Here is a 20,215-nt window from a genome sequence, read left to right on the forward strand (position 1 = left end):
ATCAGGATAATGTTCAGTTCTGATATTTAAGTAGTCAGACATTGATTTGTAATTCTATTTTTTCTATTTTATTTCTACTCTAATGACTACCTTTGTATATATGCATTTTTTTGTGTTATTTAAAGGATATATAAAAGTAATCTTTATTAATCACATTTTTGACGGTGAATTTCATTTTACTGCAAGTCATAATATTAAGAGCATAATATACGAGCAGGAAAGCCATGCATTTTCTTAAGGCACAAGAAAACGGAGCAGAGTTTAAATGAAATTGAAAATGTATACCGTATAAGTTATATACAACAAGGACCAATACAGTTTATAATTTACATGATACACCATTTTAAAATAATACTGTATTTTTTCCTTTATCATATTATCAAGGAAGGCAAAAAGTCAAATGAATTGCACAACTTTCTGTGATGCAGACAAGATGGCAATCACACTGATGGCACAGTATTTAAAAAGTAAAATAATAAATAAAATGAGATGCTGCAAAATGACTGTTGCAAAACCGACTGTTGTAAAATTACAGGGTTAACTTTTAAACACACATTTTTTGCTTAAGTAATTTTAACATACATCAATGACAGCAAGAGGGTAAGTTTTTCATGCATACAGATGTGATTTAGCTGAATATTCAGTGCAGTTCCCTTGAGATAAGCAATTTCATGTCCAATTTGTTTATGATCTCTGTGTTGAAATGGTTGGTGATGCTGACAACCATTGATAATTATAGTTTAAAAAACATTTCCTAATAGGAAAATACATTAAAAAAAAAAAAAAAAAAAAAAAACACTGCATCACAATCTGGATCTGGTGTTAAGATACTTCAACTAGCAAACTAAGAAGAAACAATTTACAATACTGAGACTGCTTTTCAGAGGAGAATTGTAGTTGTTAAAGAAAAACTTGGACAAGTTCACGTCCTTCCTAAGCTGCTATTCTCATGAAAACTCCCAACGTTATTCATTTTCCTTTACTTTTCTAGAGGAAAAAAAAAAAAAAAAAAAAAAAAAAGTAATCATATCAAAAGAAATACTATGACAGCTGCTTTGAGGACTATTGATTTCAAAATGACCAGGAAAAAAAAAAAAAAAAAACGAACTTCTGAATACCAGTTTTAAACACTAATAGTTGCCCTGAGACACTATAAAAAGCATGGAGATTAAATATTTATACAGGACATATATGTCCTTACTTTCCCCACACATATAAATATATATTATTTATATATAAACATGCATATACATCATTTATATAAAAACATGAATGGTTTAGCCAATTGCTCATCAATGTTGCAGAATTATCTTCAAAGTAAATGTTATAACCTATTTATTTTTATTTTCCAAACTACAAACTGCTCAGTAATTTTATACAGATTTAGTATCGATTTTATTATATTTCAAGTACATCAACTGAACATTTCCAGATTGCTGGGCTAAGAATAAATTATGTTTGTTAAATCTATTATAGTTAATGTTGTAAGAAAATGGAAACAAAACCGACAGCCTATATCAAAATGAAATTTCACATCAGCTGGAAATTTTAATTCTATGCCTTTGGAAGGATTTGCCTCTTACAAACTCATAGAAGTAATAGTTGTGTTTTGTGTGTGTGTGTGTTTTAGTGTGTGATTCATTGTTGTGGTTATTTTGTTTTTTATACTGAAGTGGAACTTGTATGCATCCTTGGCTGTGAATAAAAAAGTTTTGATCTTAAAAAAGCTCCAGCTTCAATATTTACCAGCAGTAGGAATGCTTGCTGGAAAAATAGCACTTTTTCAAAATTAGAAGATTTATTCTAAAAATAAAAACACACTGGAGGTCTGTCCAACTCCACTGTGTGCTGGACATTTATTCCCACTTCTGCACTGATGCAGCTACCCTGCCTTCAGGATCTGGATATTTCCATACAGAAAGCACAATTTCCACCATCTTAAAGCACCTGATGTCTTGCTTACTTTTCCAATCAGCTCAAAAATTAGAATGTTATAACATATGTCTGCTTTTGTAGTCTTAACATACTATTTACATCTAAGGAGTAAACTAATCTGGAAGCACAGCTCAGACACTTGGCAGCCCCGCAATGCTCTCTCACAGCCATCTGAACCTTGGTGTGAGCGGTTGGGATGCAGGAAGCTCCAGCCATCAGCAGTTGCCTATTTCTCTGCAACTGCACCCTTTGATGGATACGGAAGATAGAAGAACAAAAACTGAATCAAATACAGCTGGATTTCAAGATGTGTAAGGACAAAATAAGGACAAAAAAATAACAATTTTGATTAAACTATCAAATGTATTAAAATATATGTAAAAATGTATTAAATTTCATACATGTGTACAAAACTGAGCACATTTGTGTTCACTAGATATAGACAGAAAAGAAACTTTAGGAAATATTTTGGAAAAACATCTATCCCATGCACATATCTGTATTCCTCAAAATAAAGACATTACTTTGATGTGTCTAAGCAAAGAAGCTTTTATTTCATATCATAAGCTCAGGAATGCTACTACCAAAAAATAATTTTAAAAATGGAAGATAAAACAAATTGGCAGACTTTACCTGGACACTGGATAAAAGACCACTCATAGTTTTTCTCTTTTGGGCAAAGACTAGCGTCAAGTGCCATTTCATTAGAATGCATGCTAACAAGCTTCATCGGTCCTCTTGATGATCCTTCCAAACATTGCCCTTTTCCAGTATTACTTGGATCATTGCACCATCCACAGCCAGGCTGTTCCAAACACTGCCCACAGGTCCTCAGTCCAGAGCAGTTTTGAGCTTTGTTAGATGGAATACAATATTAATGCAAGTTTTTTGTTTGTTCGTTTTATGTTTAGCTCTTAAAAACAAAACAAAAAAGCTAGATTTATACAACAGTTAGAAAGAAGAATTAACTTTGCATCACTATATCATGCTACAAATTCAAAAGTTTTAGTAACATTTTTAAGACTACCTCCATGTTTCCTTTAAAAGATCACAAAATACACTACAGGTCATTACTACACCATGAACCACCAAAAAATATTTTGGGTAAACAAAATGATACAGACGAGCGATATTACACATCTTCATTTAACTTTAAATCCCATTTTAAATATCTATTTTGCATTTGCATTATTTAAACACATTTTATGGAATGCATATTGCTAATTTTACTCATGTAAACTGTTCTTCCAACAGGAACACTCCAAAACTCAAGAAACGGTCAACAATGCAAAAAAAAATGAAAAAATCTGGTAATTCAAATTCAACCCAAAATTTGGGCACAAAGTTTTAGGATGATATCTGTTTGTGGATGAATAAACATGACTTGGTCTTCTCATCTTGAACTTCTGAAATAAGCTTGCACAATAGATGTTTTAAAAAAGGATTCAAAATACAAATCATAATTCAAGATATAGTTCAAACAATGTTATTAAGAATCTTGTCTTTTACAGTAAATCAGTTGTTTGTTTTTGCATACTAAAACCAAATCTCTAATTATTTTATACTGTACCTTTTAATAGAATAATTACATTTCTCATAAAAATGGTCATCCTCATATTTGAGCAAATCTGTTTAGAACCAATTAAAATTCATATTTTGAAGTTACTGGCATTTCTTTTTAATAACAAATTACTAATTTAGTATCTTCAAGAGCATTAGAGCTAAAAAGGTTAAGCTTTATATACTACAATCATATTTAAAAAAACTTCAGGAAGATCCTACCAGGAAGACAAATAATCTAAGACTATCTATGAAGTATTTTAAAGTGTTGTTGTTGGACACTCAAATGGATGCTACATTGTCATAAGTTAAACCTTTAGAATATCTGATGTGATGAACTAGGTAAAGCATGATGACTCATTTATTTATGATTCTTTTCTTCCCATTAGAAATTCAATTCCTATGCAACTGTTAGGAAAAGGGTAAAGCCAGTTTGGGTCTTGGAGACATTTTTACTTTTTAAAACAGATTTCACTTGTCCTCCTGATGATCCTTCCTAATAATGCTGTGGAGGCATTTTAACTTTTTAAAATTCTTCAAACAAAAAACTCTTAACAATGAAAAAAATACCATATGCAATGCCACAGAATCCATAGAGACTTTGAAACTCCATAGGAGAAAGTATAAGAAATATACTTAAAGTAAGTGTGGGAATGTTTCAGGTGAATTTCTCTGGGGGAAAAAAAATAATAATAAAAAAAAAAAATTCAGGACCAATAAATAAGTAAGCTGAGGTCTACAAAAGGCTAGCCCTCATCACCACTAAAACTGTCAAAACAATCTCTTAATATGAGATTATTCTACAAAATAATTACTTCTTATAAGCAATAAATCTGGTGAGTAATCTCTTATCAGCTGATTGTAAATGAAATTAAATGGATTTTCAGGATTCCCCAAATGACTGATGTTGAAATTATGGAGTTCTGCTAGTACATACAAGAATGCACAGCTCCAGTTTAGCATTTAAATTGCAAAAATTATCAAGTAACTTTTACTCCAAATAATGACAGAACTACAAGAACAAGCACCAGACCTAAGTTTTTTTTAAAAAAACTGTTCAAGGGTCAAGGGTCTATTCAAAGAATGGTGTAATCTAAGTGCAGAAACAGTCATGAACAGAAATAGAAGAGAAGAATAAAATCTTACAAAAGAAAAGAGAACAACAGAAGCAGTTTCTGTATCTGCATATATATTTCTTTCTGGTTTTGTTTTTTTTTTTGTTTTGTTTTTTTTTTTTTTGCTTGGTGTGCTTTTTTTTTTTTCATGGGGGGTGGAGGTTATTTTTAAAGATATAGTTGAATTCCATTCTTCAAGTAGAAACACTGCCCCTTGACAAGGGAATCCACTTTATTACCTCAGCAGCATTAAGTATAAAGCTACCTAATTTTTACATGATCTAGACTGAAGCGGTGTCTGAATCATGTTTCATTTGTACAGTCATTTTCTTGTTTAATGCAAAATCTCCAATGCTTTAAACTCTGGGGGAAAAACAAACAGACAGAAAACAGCCTATGGACACTGAATCTTGTTTTTCCTTAATTTGTGCAGTACAAAACTCCCTTTCATAAAGATAAGCCGGCATACAACAAATGCCATTTGGTTTATTTAATATAAAATCTTACAGACCTGACAAAAAAAATGACTATTAAATTAAAAACTTTTTTTTGTATTCCCCAAACAAAGAAAATATGCATGATGTACAAATACCACACAAGCACAGAAACAGAATTATAAGTTCAGACTGTAATTAAAATATATGCTACTTTAAAAAGCTAAGCATCTGTCAATTTTAACTCCAAATTTTCAGTCATCTTATCTTTGGCCACAACTCACTATCAATTTTATAAGTTGTAAAATTAAGTCCTTTTAGGACAGGAAAAAGCTTAATGGACTGTTTAAAGAGTGAAACCTTTACATAATTATGGTATTATTATTTCAAATATACATGGGAAAAGAGAATAAGTTTCCGTTAATTATTTTTCAATCAAACAATGGCTAATGACTAGATTTAGAGGACAAAACCCTATTTCTTGTCCATGCTGAACCAGGACACTAGCAGCTGGATTAATATCTGAATTTTACATTTTACATTTCAGCATGAAATTTTACCAGAACAGGTCAACATTGCACTGGCTATATTTCATGATTACTATGAATGAAAGAGGAGTCTCAGTTAAGTTAGAAGTACAGGCTCTGCAGGTTTCACTACCCTTGGATGATTTCAAATTAAAGAAAAAATTGCCCATTTTAAACCATTGCCCTTTTAAACCAAACTTCTATCCTAAGACTAGAATGTATCAATGGATCCCAGGCACGGATCCATGGATTACAGACATGGCAGGACCTTATTTTACTTAATTTCACCTCTTGGACTTAGGTGAAATAAAAGACCTTTTGTCTTTGTATCAATAATATATTAGACAAAATCATAATCAAATTATGACCCTGAAGCATGTTGCTTCTTGTTGTCCAGCAGCATCTCAATATACCCACAGTATACCCAGTTATAAGATGTTCCAGAGACTATCATATCAAGTAAGACTCTCAAAAAGAAGAGCAACAATGAGACTTTGATGGTCAGCTTCAGGAATCCTATATATTAAGTTCAAGACCCACTGGATTAGAGTCCTTTACAGGTGGAAAATACTTTAACCAAGTCTTTAAGGATGGCAATTTGTGAAAATTGTAAGAACCGGTCTTCTGTAGAATGATGTCTGAGGATTTTTTCTAAATAGACCGTGACTGAGACAAGAATCTAAAGCATCGGGCAGCTTGCTCAAGTATCTGTGAATTATGGCACTGATACATGCTGGAACTGCATGGAGCTGAATTTAACAAGGTCCAGCCAGTTCAGACTACAGAAAAAAATAGCATTAGCTGAATAGTGCACTGAAAGGCATGTTGAATAGGTTTCTTTTTCTCCTAGAGAGGCATTGGATCGATTTCCGATGAAATGTGCTTCCAAAAGGGACATTTGGGGAATACCTTTGCTGCGTAACAAAGAAAGGAAACATTTATCTTTTATTTTAAAAGGATGAAATGAGCACATCTCAATCTTGTACATTAATGCAACCTGACCCAGTCTGATCACATGGGACAAAAGTTTTCTGTGCCTCCTTTTATCTGCCTAATAGTCTGCTATTCTTTCTACTTCCATGGAGGGGGCAAACAATTTGCAAGAGTTTATAAAATAATTGCAAATTAGAAGAATTTACAGAGGACATAGGCCATTTGTTTTGCCGATGTGTTACAGTATTCTCAAGACTATTAGTATCATTATTACATTGTTTTATCTTTGCATGGTAGGAAAATTGACTTCATTGACTCTGCTAACAAAATATATAGCAGAATCTTAGAAACACTGAATTCATTTCATCTCCCTAGATGCTGTATCTAAGATGTATCTAATCGAAGATATTATGTCTCTAATTTTACCAGTATTTGGTTCTAACTCATGGCCATCATTTCATACACCAAAGCTAGTCATAGAAACAAATCACAGTATTTTCACCTAAAAACAATAAACACTTATTTACTGTCTCATTTAAATATGAGAGAGAACCAAGTGTTCAGTTAGGCACTTACGGGAGCACGTGGCAGTTTGCCATTCTAGACATTGTCCGTAGGGGAATGAGATTATATAGGCATTTGAATCAACGCATCGTTTCGTACTGCTGCACCACATACATTCCATACCATTACTCGTACAGTTGGAACATGTTGTTCTCAGGGAGCATGGCTTTTTGCAGGGTCTTGCATTCTGGTTGGGACTAACTGAAAGACAATCACAAAAAAACGTAATTTTGAACATAAATTCAATTTTAGTTTGTTGTTGTTTTGTTTGTGTGCTTTTTATTATTACTATTATGCTTCATTAGAAATATCCTTTTTCAAATGAAAGATGACTTTGATTTTAAATAGTCATAAATAGTTTAGTCCAAACTTGTGGTGAAGTATTTAAATACAACAAACACTTATAGAAATTATTAAGTAATCCTCAGTATAAATCATACTCTAAAATAATTCATTTTAAAAGGATCATAGCAATCTTACCTATAAAACAAGATCATAAATTTAACTTTTATTGCCTGCTAAGGTGAGTTTAGTTACTTGCACATACATAACTTAAAATATATATATCAAACTTTTATAACGATTACAGTAATCTATAGACTTCTAGGTCTATTGTTCTTGTTATTACTACTTATGACTTACTTGTCTCCTAAAAATTTGCACTATAGCGTACATATTAAAGTAACTATAATGCAAAGAGAAAGGAGCAAAAAGTACATTATTCAATGTACTTTTTTTTTTTTTTAGTGGAGACCACGTTTTCACTAGGTTAGTAGTGTACGTTAATTCAAACAGTTGAAACCAAAAGAATTTTGGTTTAATGAGTTATAATCATAATCATTGGTTTCATACTCTACTCATTTTCTTTGACTTCAAGATGAGTTCTCAACTCATTCACCATCTTTTTTTTTTAGCACTCCCAATCACTAAAACTGGCTCTGGCCTACTTATTCATGCATTCAAGCTGTGATTTGCTCTTAATTATAAATAATAATAATTTAAAATGAACAAGAAAAAAAAAATCTATCAAAAATCAGACAAACTACAAAAGTATTCTCCTAAGGTTGAAGTACTTAGGCTTCTACTGTCTCTGAAATATCTCAAGAACAAAAATCAAATAAAAAAACAGATACCATTCACAGACGCATATAACATTGATGTAACTGGAAAACACTGCGTCATATATACATCACTTTTGTTCCACCTATTGTATCTTTTATATTTTGAGGTCTCTTGTATTATGACAATATCTTTTATTACCCTGAGAAACATCTGGTAAATAATCATTAACTCAAAACTAACACTGTGGAAAAAAAATAATAGGAAATAGAGGTAGCATTAACGTTTACTTTGCCATTACATTACTATTTAGAGTTATGTATAAGAAAATAAAAAATTGTTAAATCACACTTTGGTTATGCAAGTAAAGAACTCTGACTATTTCACAGCTAAAATATCAGATTGATAGGTTTTGTTATCAACATACAATGGAGCTATTTTCCAGACAACGAAAAAAAAAAAAAAAACAACAAATGTTAATAAGAAATGTAAAGTGCTTTATGTGCTTATCCACATAGCTATGAAGAGAAACATGGGACAATTAGAGCACAAAAATGTTAATTTGAAGTATAACATGATTGTTCAGGGTCTAACATCATGGGTTGATTAGACAGGAGTCACACTTCTTGTTAGCAAATGAAGGATAGCAGATATATGAAGATTTTTAGAAACCCTGAGAAAGCAAAGTTAAAAAAAAAATCTTAAAAAACGTTAGATGTAATTTATGTTGCTATCTGGACAGTAAGCAACTCCTATAACTCTAGCAGCACACTTTAGCATCCTGAAGTCTATAGAACCTAAAAGTACCCCTTGTGAGCACATATGCAATATGCAGTAGGTATTGAAAGTGCCAGAATCGAGCTTCTAGGCTCCTGTACAGGACTGCTCATGATATCTTTGAGTGACTGCAACTCTAGTTGCCTTTGTTGGTTACCAATTTCTACACTGGGGGATCCTAAGAAGGGGCATGTGCTTAGAAAGCTTCCCAGCTTTCCAAACGCTTTCCAAACACTAGCGGGACATCTTAGTGAAGGATGTCAGTCATCCCCTTTTTCACTTTCTCAAAGTATCTAGAACTGACAAGTGAGTATCTTCCACAGCATTCTTTAGACACAAAGAAACCTAAAAGATGGAACCTAGCATTTTGTGGGTTTTGGTTTGTTGGTTTCTTTTTTCAGTATTTTAGATCATTGAAATGTTTAATGATGTTCAGGGAGATTCAGGAAGAAAAGTTGTTTTAGCAGCATCAGCTTTGTTGAACGTCATCACAGACTCTTCAAGCTACAGTTACAGTTGTCACTGACTACTACTGATTTAATGCCATCTTATAAGACTTTTGGTGTCATGCAGGTGTCAAGCCATGTAAGCTAATCTGCAAATAAATATTTGCAAATTAGGAATATCATTAGAGTTGCACATTTAAAAAAAAAAAAAAAAAAAAAAGTAAAATTCTCTTTTGTAATTACTTAAATCCAAATTGCCCAATAATCCCTTTTAGCCAAGTGAAAATCCAGACAGCTTGCTAATCATGACAGTAACGGTAACTGAGTACAAGAGATTGCTTACCGACAGGTTTTTCACAGACAAGACCATCTGCCATTGCAGTGCATGGATTCGCTTTCAGACCTGCCACCTCTGCTCTTTCTAGATATGCACAGAAGCCAGAGTCATTTGGCTCTCCAGGAAGCCATTGCAGAGTTGTATTTGTAAAAGGAGACATGTCATCCCATCCCCAGTAGGAGATGTTGATCTTGCGTAAGCCTACCCAAGGTGAAATTTTCTATGAAGCAGAATGAAACAAATGTAAGATAATTAGTTAAACACTGATTTGATAAACACTGTTTGATAAAGAGTTAGAAACCTGATTGAATGCTCAAAATTGAAATTGTATTCTTTTCCAGTGGCTACTATACTGATTACTAATTGCTAGGCCAATATGGATAATAAAACACACAGAAGTTAGGAGCACTTCACAGAAATCAAAGTTCAGGGGAATACAAATAATAAATATCCTATCCTTTAAAGTCTGTGCTGCTGATACTGGTCAGCATCTACCAGCAGTTCAGAGTCAGATAAAAGTGGTACATCCACAATTTCAATGCCAGTAAGTACACAATATACTTTTACTATTGATTTCTATGCTACCAACATTACTACAATAATATTGTAATTATTACAATGCTACAATAAGCATTAACTCTCAAAAAATATTATGATGGATCAGTGACATCAGATCATGCTAATTCTACTTTCTTTTATCATTTCATATGATTTATTCCATTACCTACAGAAAAGAAAATTTTGAGGAGCAGAGGCCTTTGTCTGCTCCAGGATAAATCTACATATATCATCACTGGAAAATCTCAGGATACAGAAAGCACGCTTTTCCTCATGTAATCTCTGTTCATAGACAGCATTAATTAACTCCAATTTAACCATAGAAAGAGGTATATATTTAACCATAGAGAGGTATAGAGAGACCAGGGTAGTGACAGGTATGTGGTGGTAAGTGAATACCACCTGAATACCACAGAGACAAACAACACAATCGTCTACACCAGACAAAGGACAGATGTCAGCACCAAAGAAGAGGTGTTGTGAATTACGTTCCCAACCCTTTTAATTTAGAGGCCAAAGTAGGCAAAACACCACAGTATACCTAAATGTAACCTGTCTTGGTTCAAGATTTATGTGCTATTTTACAAGTGAATCAGGAATCACCGCCATCATCTCCCATTATTTTTTCTTCAGAAATACTACTGTAATTACTTTAAAAAAAATAAAATAAAATAAAAAAAGAGTAGGAATATGGTCAGTATTCTTCACCTTCCCAAAAATTTATGCTGTGTCCTCTCCCTCTTCTGTCCTATTGGTTGGGAGCATGATCAAACAAAAAATGCTACAGCATCCAACAGATTCACAGATGCAAGAACAGACTTAAATAAATGACTAAGAAATGTTCTAATCCATAAGGAGTGATGCACTCTGGGAGACTATCAAAGAGCTGCAAGAACATCCAGAAAAAGTTCCACCTCCTACTCTCATGCCTCACTTCCCTATTGGCTTCACAACTTCATTGCTATCTGAGATGACCAACTTTTCAGGTGTCTGAGAGAATTCCTAGGTTCTAGGTACTAGAAAGAACATGCAGGCAGTGAAAGAAGAACTTGGACATCTGGAAAGTGACAGAAAATACGTCTGTTTTATTTGTTATTTAGTTGCCTACTTTGCTGTAGATGTACGTGGTCCACATGCACTAGAAAACCTTAAATATTATGCATGGTTCTAGATATCCCACTGCAGAATGCACCCAGGCTTGTACAGAATATGTCAATGGCTTATGCAGTAGGCAGGATATACTGCTTACAAACGGACCTGAAACAGCCCTGAGTGCCTACTTTGGGGTTGAGAAATTCTAGCCAAGAGAATGTTCAATATATTGCTGACAATTTTGATTGCACTGCCAAATAATTTGGCCCCAGTATCAGTGTAAAGGAAACAGAGATCATAGTCCAGTTATGGTGAAAAGCATGTCAAGCCAATAATGAAAACTGACAGGGCAGCAGTGACATTTGGAGGGAAATTTTTCTATTTGAGTTGAAGTGTCTCAGAAACCCTTAAATGATGACCAAGTCGCAGGGAGGATTAGGAAAGCCAGAACAGCCTTAGAAGATAAAAGCAGCACCCCTGAAACAAAATACTTCAAATAAAAGTAATGATCAGTTTGTCATCGTACAGCTGTCATCATCATTCTTAACTGCAGCGGTATCTGGACAACTTACAGCCATTGTGTCAGATATTTCAAATTCCATATGTACCATCTTTGGCTCTTTGCTCGTGTAACACAACTAAATACAGACCTGAACGCTGATTAACATGCTATCAAACCTTGTTAAAGGTTTAACTGTTAAACCTTGCAGGCTCACTGTGTGGCTTTGGGCATATAGTTAGGATGCCAAAAAAAAACAGATTATCCAAACCATTCTTTAATGTCTGATTAAAATATGGTAAATAGCTGAGAAGTAGGCCACCAAAGTGCTCCAAGGACATGCTTAAAGTAAATATTGCATTATGTGGCATTAATGTTGTGATGTGGTGGACTACAGTTGAAGACTGTTGGTGATAGAGTTTACATACTGGTAACACCAAGACTTATCAGCAAAAAAAAAAAAAGTGACTGCTCCTGTGCTGCACAAAAGCCAACAGGTAAAAAAAGCAAGAAGTGAATAGAAAATTCAGGAATTTCCATGTATCACCTGCAGCCATCATCAGTGTGCTGTGACAAACTGATTTCTTCTTAAAGAAAGCATATATCTAGTCCTTATCTGTCAAAGTGACGAGAGGTTCAGTAACACTAGTTCAGAGTTCCTGAAGTACTTGAAACAACTGAGGGACTTCAAAGGTACAGAATGCAAATGCCAATTCAGTTTCTTCTTCAGACTTAAGAAATAATGAGAATTACACATCCTTAACTTGAAGTCTGTGATTGTTTCAGGTAATGAAAAATGGATGTAGGGAACTAAATCCTTTGCTTTGAATATCTTGCCAAAGATCCTTCTGAAGAGGAACAGAGTGGAGGGAAATCAGACTGAATGTTCACTGTGATACAACTCGCTGATACAAGGTTATACATTCCAAGCCTCTCAAAATATATTTGGGGAAGAAAAAAAAAAAAAAAAAAAAAAAAGGTACAAATCCATTTTTCACTTGTTGCTGACATGAAATCAGTTCCAAATGCACCTTGATTTTCCTCCTAAAGAATTCTAGCTTCTTCAGTGGAAAAATAAGATGAGCTTCACTCCACATGTAAGTGGGAAGAAAATTACTCCTCAGAGTTCTGAAGACATTCTTTCTTCCTCAAGGCCTTAAAGCATGTATATTTTCAAGATGTCCAGAAAACACAACCAGGAAACCCACTCCTTTCTGTATTTGTGACTTAGTAAGTTGTTTTGATTCAGAATTTAAGTGGAGCCTACAACTGAGCAGAATTCATTTCTATTTGAAGAAGCTCCGACACAAATGTGAGCATGTACACACATGAACACATACACATGCAAGACCTCTTCAATAAACTATGGCATGACCTAGTTCAGGAAACAGTTGTTATTCAAGATGTTTTTGTCACACTGCACTGGGGTCATCCCATCCTTCTACTCAGCTTCTTACTATGGAGGCAGAAATTGAGCGTAAATGAGTGAAAAAGTACCCCACCTTTTTCTAAATGACTTGACTGTGACTATGTCTCTTTCTCAAACAATTACAAAATCTCATGTATGTCACAGATGCCAGTCCACTGTGGATAGAAGTGAATAGAAGCCCCCAAAGCATATCATTGCTAGAATTTCCCTTTAATGCTAAATGTGTGGTCACAGTGTGTTGCGCTGGTAGGCATGTCACAACATTATCTGGAGACCTTCTCTGTCTGAGCTTAGGAAGATCCATTTCAACTCTTGCCTCCTAGCAGAATTCATTTACTTTCAGCAAAGCTGATATATTTTTCTAGAAGCTGTATTAGAGATTCCTCTTCCTTCATTCCTCAGAGACAGTAAAGGAAGGGAGTGCTTGCTTTCTCCAAATAAGGTATAAGAATCCCTTAAAGCAAAGTACGCCCTGCAGTGCTCTAGTTTTCAAGAAGAGAATGGACAATCTAGCCCAATTTAGGAGTGTGTCTGCCTTCAGTCATTTAGAAGCCAAACAAATGGCGCTGAAGCTCTGTTATATCGCTAGTACTGAGACACTTGATAAAAACTGTGGTCACTCTGCCCTCTCTTCTCTTGATTAACAAAACACTAGTGGGCATGCAGGATGGAAGTGGGTATTGCTATCCATAAAGATTTCAGTGTCACAAAGAGGTAGTGCAAAAGATGTGTGCTTTCAGATGTTATATACACATATGCACAAGCATTCAAAGAAAGGCTAGTGAATTTTCAGGGATACAGTGCCTACAAAAAGGCCAGGAGGAAACTTTATTGCTCATGTTCTATTGATATTCAGCTCTACCACTCAGAATATGGAAGAATGAGACAGGCAATATCTACAACTTTTTTTTAGCATATAAAACCTAAAATGATTTCAGTTGAAATTATTTTCTACCCAGCAGAAGTTAATTGTCATGTTTGCTTTAATAATGTATTTTATAATCAACCAAAAGATAATACCTTAAGTAATTGGAAAAAAAAAAAATAAGCATTTAAAATAAGTGTTTTACATTTTCATACATTAGCTATCATAGTACTTATTTGAGGTCCTCAATTCCCTACCACTTGAGCCTTATTACCTGCTACTACTGCTATTAAAAAGTAATGGAAAAGCTGTTTTGCACAGGCAATGAATAGCCTAACCATTTGCTCCGACTCATAACCTTAATTTTGAGATTCACAGATTTTTCCAAGGAATGATCTTCCATTTATGTCTCTAAAATTTTTAGCTTTAAAACACCATTACTTCCTTAAGCCACGATTTGTCAGTACTTTGGACATCGGCATTAAAGTTTTTTGTTCTCTTGTTGCAAAATCATAAAGAGCTAAAAGCTGCATTTCATCTACATCATGATACATCCACTAAAAAAAAAAAAAAAAAAAAAAATCACCAAAACAAATAGTTTTGAATAGTTTTGTGACTATATAAAACAGATAGTTACTCTTTATAGGTTTTCAAAAATTATTTCAATTACATTGGAGATTTTATGTGAAATTAACAAGTTTATTTTAAAAAGAATACTTTGCAATGCTTCACTGTAGAATAAAAAAAAAAAAAATCATGTTCCCGAATATATCTATGAAAACCCTGGTTATACATTACAAGCAATTCACATTAAAACCACCTCAGCAACAACTAAGCTTTCCCACATGGCATTACAGCATTCCACAGAAGTTCTAAGATAAAATATAAAGGAAGAAAGGAGGGGAGGAAAAATATCAAGAAATTCTCAAAGTATAATTTAGTAAAAAAAATTTACAGTGAAACAAAGGCAATGCAGTATACGGCAGATGATCAACTCTGACTTGTGAAGGTTTGTAATAGGTCTTACTAAACTTGCACCGGGGTATGCAATCAAATATATCTCGAGTACTTGAAAGTTTTATTCCATAGCTTTATCCCACTACATAATCTAAAACTTCAAACCATTCTCTAGAAACTATTCTCTCTTCATCTATTTCTTTCCGGGGCAGTTTTTAAAACTTACAACCAGTCTTAACATGCAATTAGGCTTGATATACTAGTCAATTATTATCCATTTTATAGAACTTTATATGCTTTTATATCATTGGTAAGAACCTTCCAAAACACCTTTTAAGTGAGAAATCAACCTTTGCTCTAAATTGGAAAAGATTTAGGAATTATTAAACTCAGTGGAAAATTTGATGGACAGGACTTCATTTTCATTCAACAGGAGCAAAATTGCAATCATACAATACGTACCTACAGGATGTCTCATGTCACCTTGTACTAAAGTCCTATTTAGTTGAACATCAGGCAAGTTTTTAGCCATCATGGGAATTTATAAAATACTGGTCACCACTAACTTCAGAAATGTGTTGTTTTTTTTTTTTTTTTTCCTAAACCATTGCATTTTAATTTTCTTCTACAGTAGGAATTATGGAACTACATTAGAATGGAAAATTCTGTAACATTAACTACAGAGATGATGCTTCATGTTAATTCCACTGTTTACTCAAAATTTAAGTCAGACTAAGTTAGTTTGATATCTACAGTGAATACGATCATTTATAAGCATGAAATATTTCAGGCATTACTGCTGCCTCAGCACAAACTGATTGAGGGTTGAACGTTAATGAGTGAAGTTAGCAAATTTAGCTTTACTGAATAGCCAACGACTACTGAGGCTTATAATTCTCCTGTTTCATAATCATGGCAATTGCTGACAAACAATATATTTCTTTCAAAAATATATAGATAGATAGATATCTACGTCCCAAAATTTATCCACATCTTTATTTAAGGTTCTTTCTTTTGGATATTAAGTTGTCCTCTAAGTCAGAAGCGTACTGAGCACTTATTTTCTAATGTGTGTGTCACTGTATCTTACTGAAAAACTTCAACAAACTCTTCAAGAACTACTTAAACTCCCTGATCTCTAGAAAAATCATTGCCATGAGTTAAAAACATGTAATTAAACCTTGAAAATACTGTCTTTCCTTAGTGCTCACACTTCCATGTATTTTGAAAAGGGCTTGAAGTTCGTTCTCTTCTTTTCTGCATCATTCTCAATGAAAAACTGCTTATTGAGAATAAGAGCCATATGAAGAAAAACCATCCTTTTCAGTTACTACCTCACTGACATGTTTCTATTATTTCATTGTGTGTTGATTCTAACCATGCTAGACACCTGCACATTTGTTTTTTTTTGTAAATATTTACCCAGTGAATGACATGTTAAAGAAGATAAAGATACAAATGATTAAATACATGTACATTTATAATTAGTAGTAGGAGTCAGGTATTAGAACATAACATTTAATTCTCCCACCTATCATATTTTGTTGTTGAGAAGATGGTTAAAAAAAATAATTAAACCTGGCAAACTGAAAAAAGCCTTCAAACTTCCTGAATTTCAATCTACAGAGAAGATTAAAGCTACTATTTAGAGAGGACTTTGGCTTAGAAATCCTTGAGTTTTCCTCTTTATAGGGGTATTTTTTATTTTATTTTTTTGAAATTCAAGTTCTATTTTCAGGCATCCAAAGCGAGTTGAGCTCCCATTTCATGAAAGCAGGAAGCCAGCTTATCCAGAATGAGCTAATGGACAGTCAGTGTAACAACTCCAATACAGAAGTGCTGAAAGAATTTATTACATCTCCACAAACTCAACAGTAAAGCGGGACTGCTAGGAATTGTAGTAAAGAGACTATTTCAGAAGGAGGAAAAAAAAAAAAAAAAAGTAGATGTCAGCTTCACTACAAGCAAACGTTCAATAAAACCATAAAAACATACAGCCCTCTGAGAATACTTTGAGCTAACAAGGAATAAGGCTACCATGCAAAGCTCGCTAATTAACTCTAACCTACACTGAAGTCTGATTTATGAAGGATACCTAGCCCTGTAAACAGGGAAGTAAAGGAAAAGTTACAAACAGCTTGTATGTTATGCTTTTTTTAAACCTGTTCTCATTTTTGTTTATGCTTACTACAACGAAACCAAACCCTCTCAGAATTTATTGCACTTTAGCAAGATTTTTTTTTTTTTTTTGGATTTATATTCCACAGTTGTAGGCAAACTCCCAAAGGAACTAATTGCACTTTTAAATGAGTAGACTCATTTAAAACATATATATTTGGATACTAGAAGGAACAATTAATTAATCTTAAGCTGCTGTTGTTCTTATCTAATTTACACAAAAATTCACATCTTCCCTTTCATGAAATTTTGCTTACTAGGTCAATAAAGTACCATAAAAGAAAAATATCAAGCATTATTTTGTTTTAGTACAGGAATCTTTGGTCTATCTATTGTGTTTACTTTGGTATTCTCTCAATTAATTCCATTTATTTCCCATGAAAAAAATCAAATTACCTATTCAATTGTTGGTCATTATTTTAGAATGTAATTGCAAATTCAACAGTGTTTTGACTTCACACTACAGAAGTCTTCATATTGTTGCTTTCTTTAGTATCCAATTAACTTTATCCTTATTCTTTAAAAGGAGGCAATTATTGATTTCCAATTTAGTACAGGAATTAAGAGAAAATATTGATACACAATAAGATCTTGACAGAAGGTAGAGACAATGGCAACCTCCTCCCACTGAATCTTTCTAAACATGTTTTGTATTATTCTAAATCTAATGAAGAAATGGTACTAAACCATTTAGTACTAACCACAGAACACAAACTTTTTTATCAGAAAACAATCTACATAGCCCCACATTGTTTCTAAAAAAAATAAATAAATAAATAAATAAAAATTCCTTCAAGACTGTAGTATTTATTGATAATATTTTAACAGTTTTTAAAATACACAGCAGCTGCTAAAGTTTTTCTTCTTTTCTCAGTACAAGAATATCAAATAAAGTAAAAATAAAAATAGATCCATATTCTTACTTCCAAATGTCACTCTGATTCATTCACTAATCCTGAAAGCTTTTGTTCCACACAGGAGAAAGATTTTAAAGCCTCTGATATTAACCTTACTAGTCAAACTCCACCATAGATACTTCAGATTAAGGTATGGTGCTCACCTCACAGCTGCCTGACTACATTTGTGAACTCCACACCACCATCTGTTACAGAAACAAGCCATCTAAAATGAAATCTCACACCTTAAATCATCATGATTGCAGTTTGAGAGGAAAAGGCAGACAAAAGGAAATCAAGCAAAATTTCAGAGAGCTCTGTCAAACCTGATAACACATTTAGGCTGTCTTGCACAGAATAAATCCAACTGGACAGATACGATTGAAAGTATATGTATTTTTCCTTTAAATGTAACTGAAAAACAGCATAAATCATGGTAGCATTTCATTAAAGATTCTGATAACTACACGATTGCTTAACTTGAGATATACCTCTGAAGTGAATATATTTGTCTACAATTGCATAAACTGTACGTGAGGTATCTTGAAATTTATATAACCACATTGACTCAGGACATACTTAAATAAAGATACATGCAGCAGGATGTCACCTTGCAGAAGTTCTAAGCTCTGAAACATTAAAAAAATATCAAGCTTCCAAAAGCACTAAAAAAAGCTACATCTCAAGACATTACCTCAGTCAGGTAATATCAATCATATCAATAGTTTAGCATGCTGTTAGATTTGAGGGCCTACTATGCAGTATTTTAGTAGGAATCTTGGGGGGAGAGGGTGAGGAAGAACAACATGACAAGTAACTAGACAAATCACTGCCATTTGTGATTTTGTTGTTTTGATTTCAATTACATTTTTAACATTATGTAACATCCAAAAGTGGACAGAGAACGTGTTTCAAGGTTGTAGTAAGTACAATGTCAAGAGAGATCTTCTGGCAGAAAAGAATTACTTCTCTCTCTCCTTTATGAGGAAATAAAAAATACCTATGTTTCTAGGGAAAAAAAAAAAATGCTCTGTCCAGGTCCCACATTTACTGAAAGAAACTTAAGTATATAACATAAAGTTGTCTCCTCAAAATGGAATACTGAAAAAGATAATATAGAATATTTTGATTCACAGCGTACGTCTAAACTCTTGCATTCAGATTTAATATAATACAAAGGCAATCTTTGACTGCCACTTCCTCTGTAGGTTTCTCAATTCATTTGCAATGTAACAGTTTTGCAAAACACAGAGTAGCTTGATATAAGTTGTATTATTATTCACAATTCCCTTTAATATTCCCCTGATTGTGAAATCCTAAGCTACTAAAAAATAGTGTTGCTGTGCAATCAAGGAAATGTTGTATGTTCTAGAAACCAAAACATACACTTTCAAAAATGTCCTTTGCTCATATGACCTGATTTGTTTGCCTTGCATCTCATTCCGTTAAGACATCCTGTCCATTTGATGTCTTTTGTTGGAGCTAGTTTAGATGCATGTATCAATGATGTAGGTGGGTTTAAATAACACAGCAATCAGCATTTGAACATTCAATTACTAAAAAAAAAAAAATCTGCACCTTATCACCCATGGGCAGATAATTAATCTTCAACTTCCCCTCTGTTGTTCAACAATTAAGAGATTGATAAGGATCATATTCCTCAAGAATATTCTGATGACAGATTCCTGTATTTGCCAGAGGCATGTACACATTTTTAACCACCTCCTTCCCCCACCATTATTATAGAAAGATAATTAGCTCTTTATCCATTCCATTGCTGCTGTGCAGGACATTCCCACATGCTACACGTACTAGCACAGCTCATCACTGCCCCTCGGTCCCACATACCAGTTACATACGAAGCCGGGGTTTTCCAGAGCAGGGCGCTACATATCTTGAGTACCTCCCTGTCCTCAGCTGTTTGAAGTCTGTATCAGGCGAAGAGGCACAGAAACATGCACCCTTCACGTGACATGACTTTAGCAGGGTCTTTGATGTTTTCACTGATACTGTGGCTGTGTCTGTGACTACACTCTTTTATACTGTCTGAACTA

General features: G+C 33.6%; 1 protein-coding gene across 6 annotated transcripts in view; it reads right to left on the reverse strand.

Moving 5' to 3' along the window:
- Window positions 1-20,215, reverse strand: part of ATRNL1 (attractin like 1) — a 490,952-nt gene that overhangs the window by 359,900 nt on the left and 110,837 nt on the right. For 5 of the 6 annotated variants that reach the window (XR_014317912.1, XM_082764804.1, XM_082764803.1 and 2 more), the window contains exons 16-18: window positions 9,694-9,907; window positions 7,081-7,269; window positions 2,569-2,787 (exon numbers count right to left, since the gene is read on the reverse strand). Coding sequence is in view for 5 of the 6 variants with exons in the window: in XM_082764804.1 (XP_082620930.1) it covers window positions 2,569-2,787; window positions 7,081-7,269; window positions 9,694-9,907 (622 nt within the window). In the remaining variant the exon portion in view is untranslated. Of the gene's footprint in view, window positions 1-2,568; window positions 2,788-7,080; window positions 7,270-9,693; window positions 9,908-20,215 lie in introns of those variants that run through there. The other variant, XM_082764807.1, reaches the window with a different exon arrangement.

This window comes from Aythya marila (assembly GCF_965140915.1).
Source record: "Aythya marila genome assembly, chromosome: 7".
Lineage (NCBI taxonomy): Eukaryota > Metazoa > Chordata > Aves > Anseriformes > Anatidae > Aythya > Aythya marila.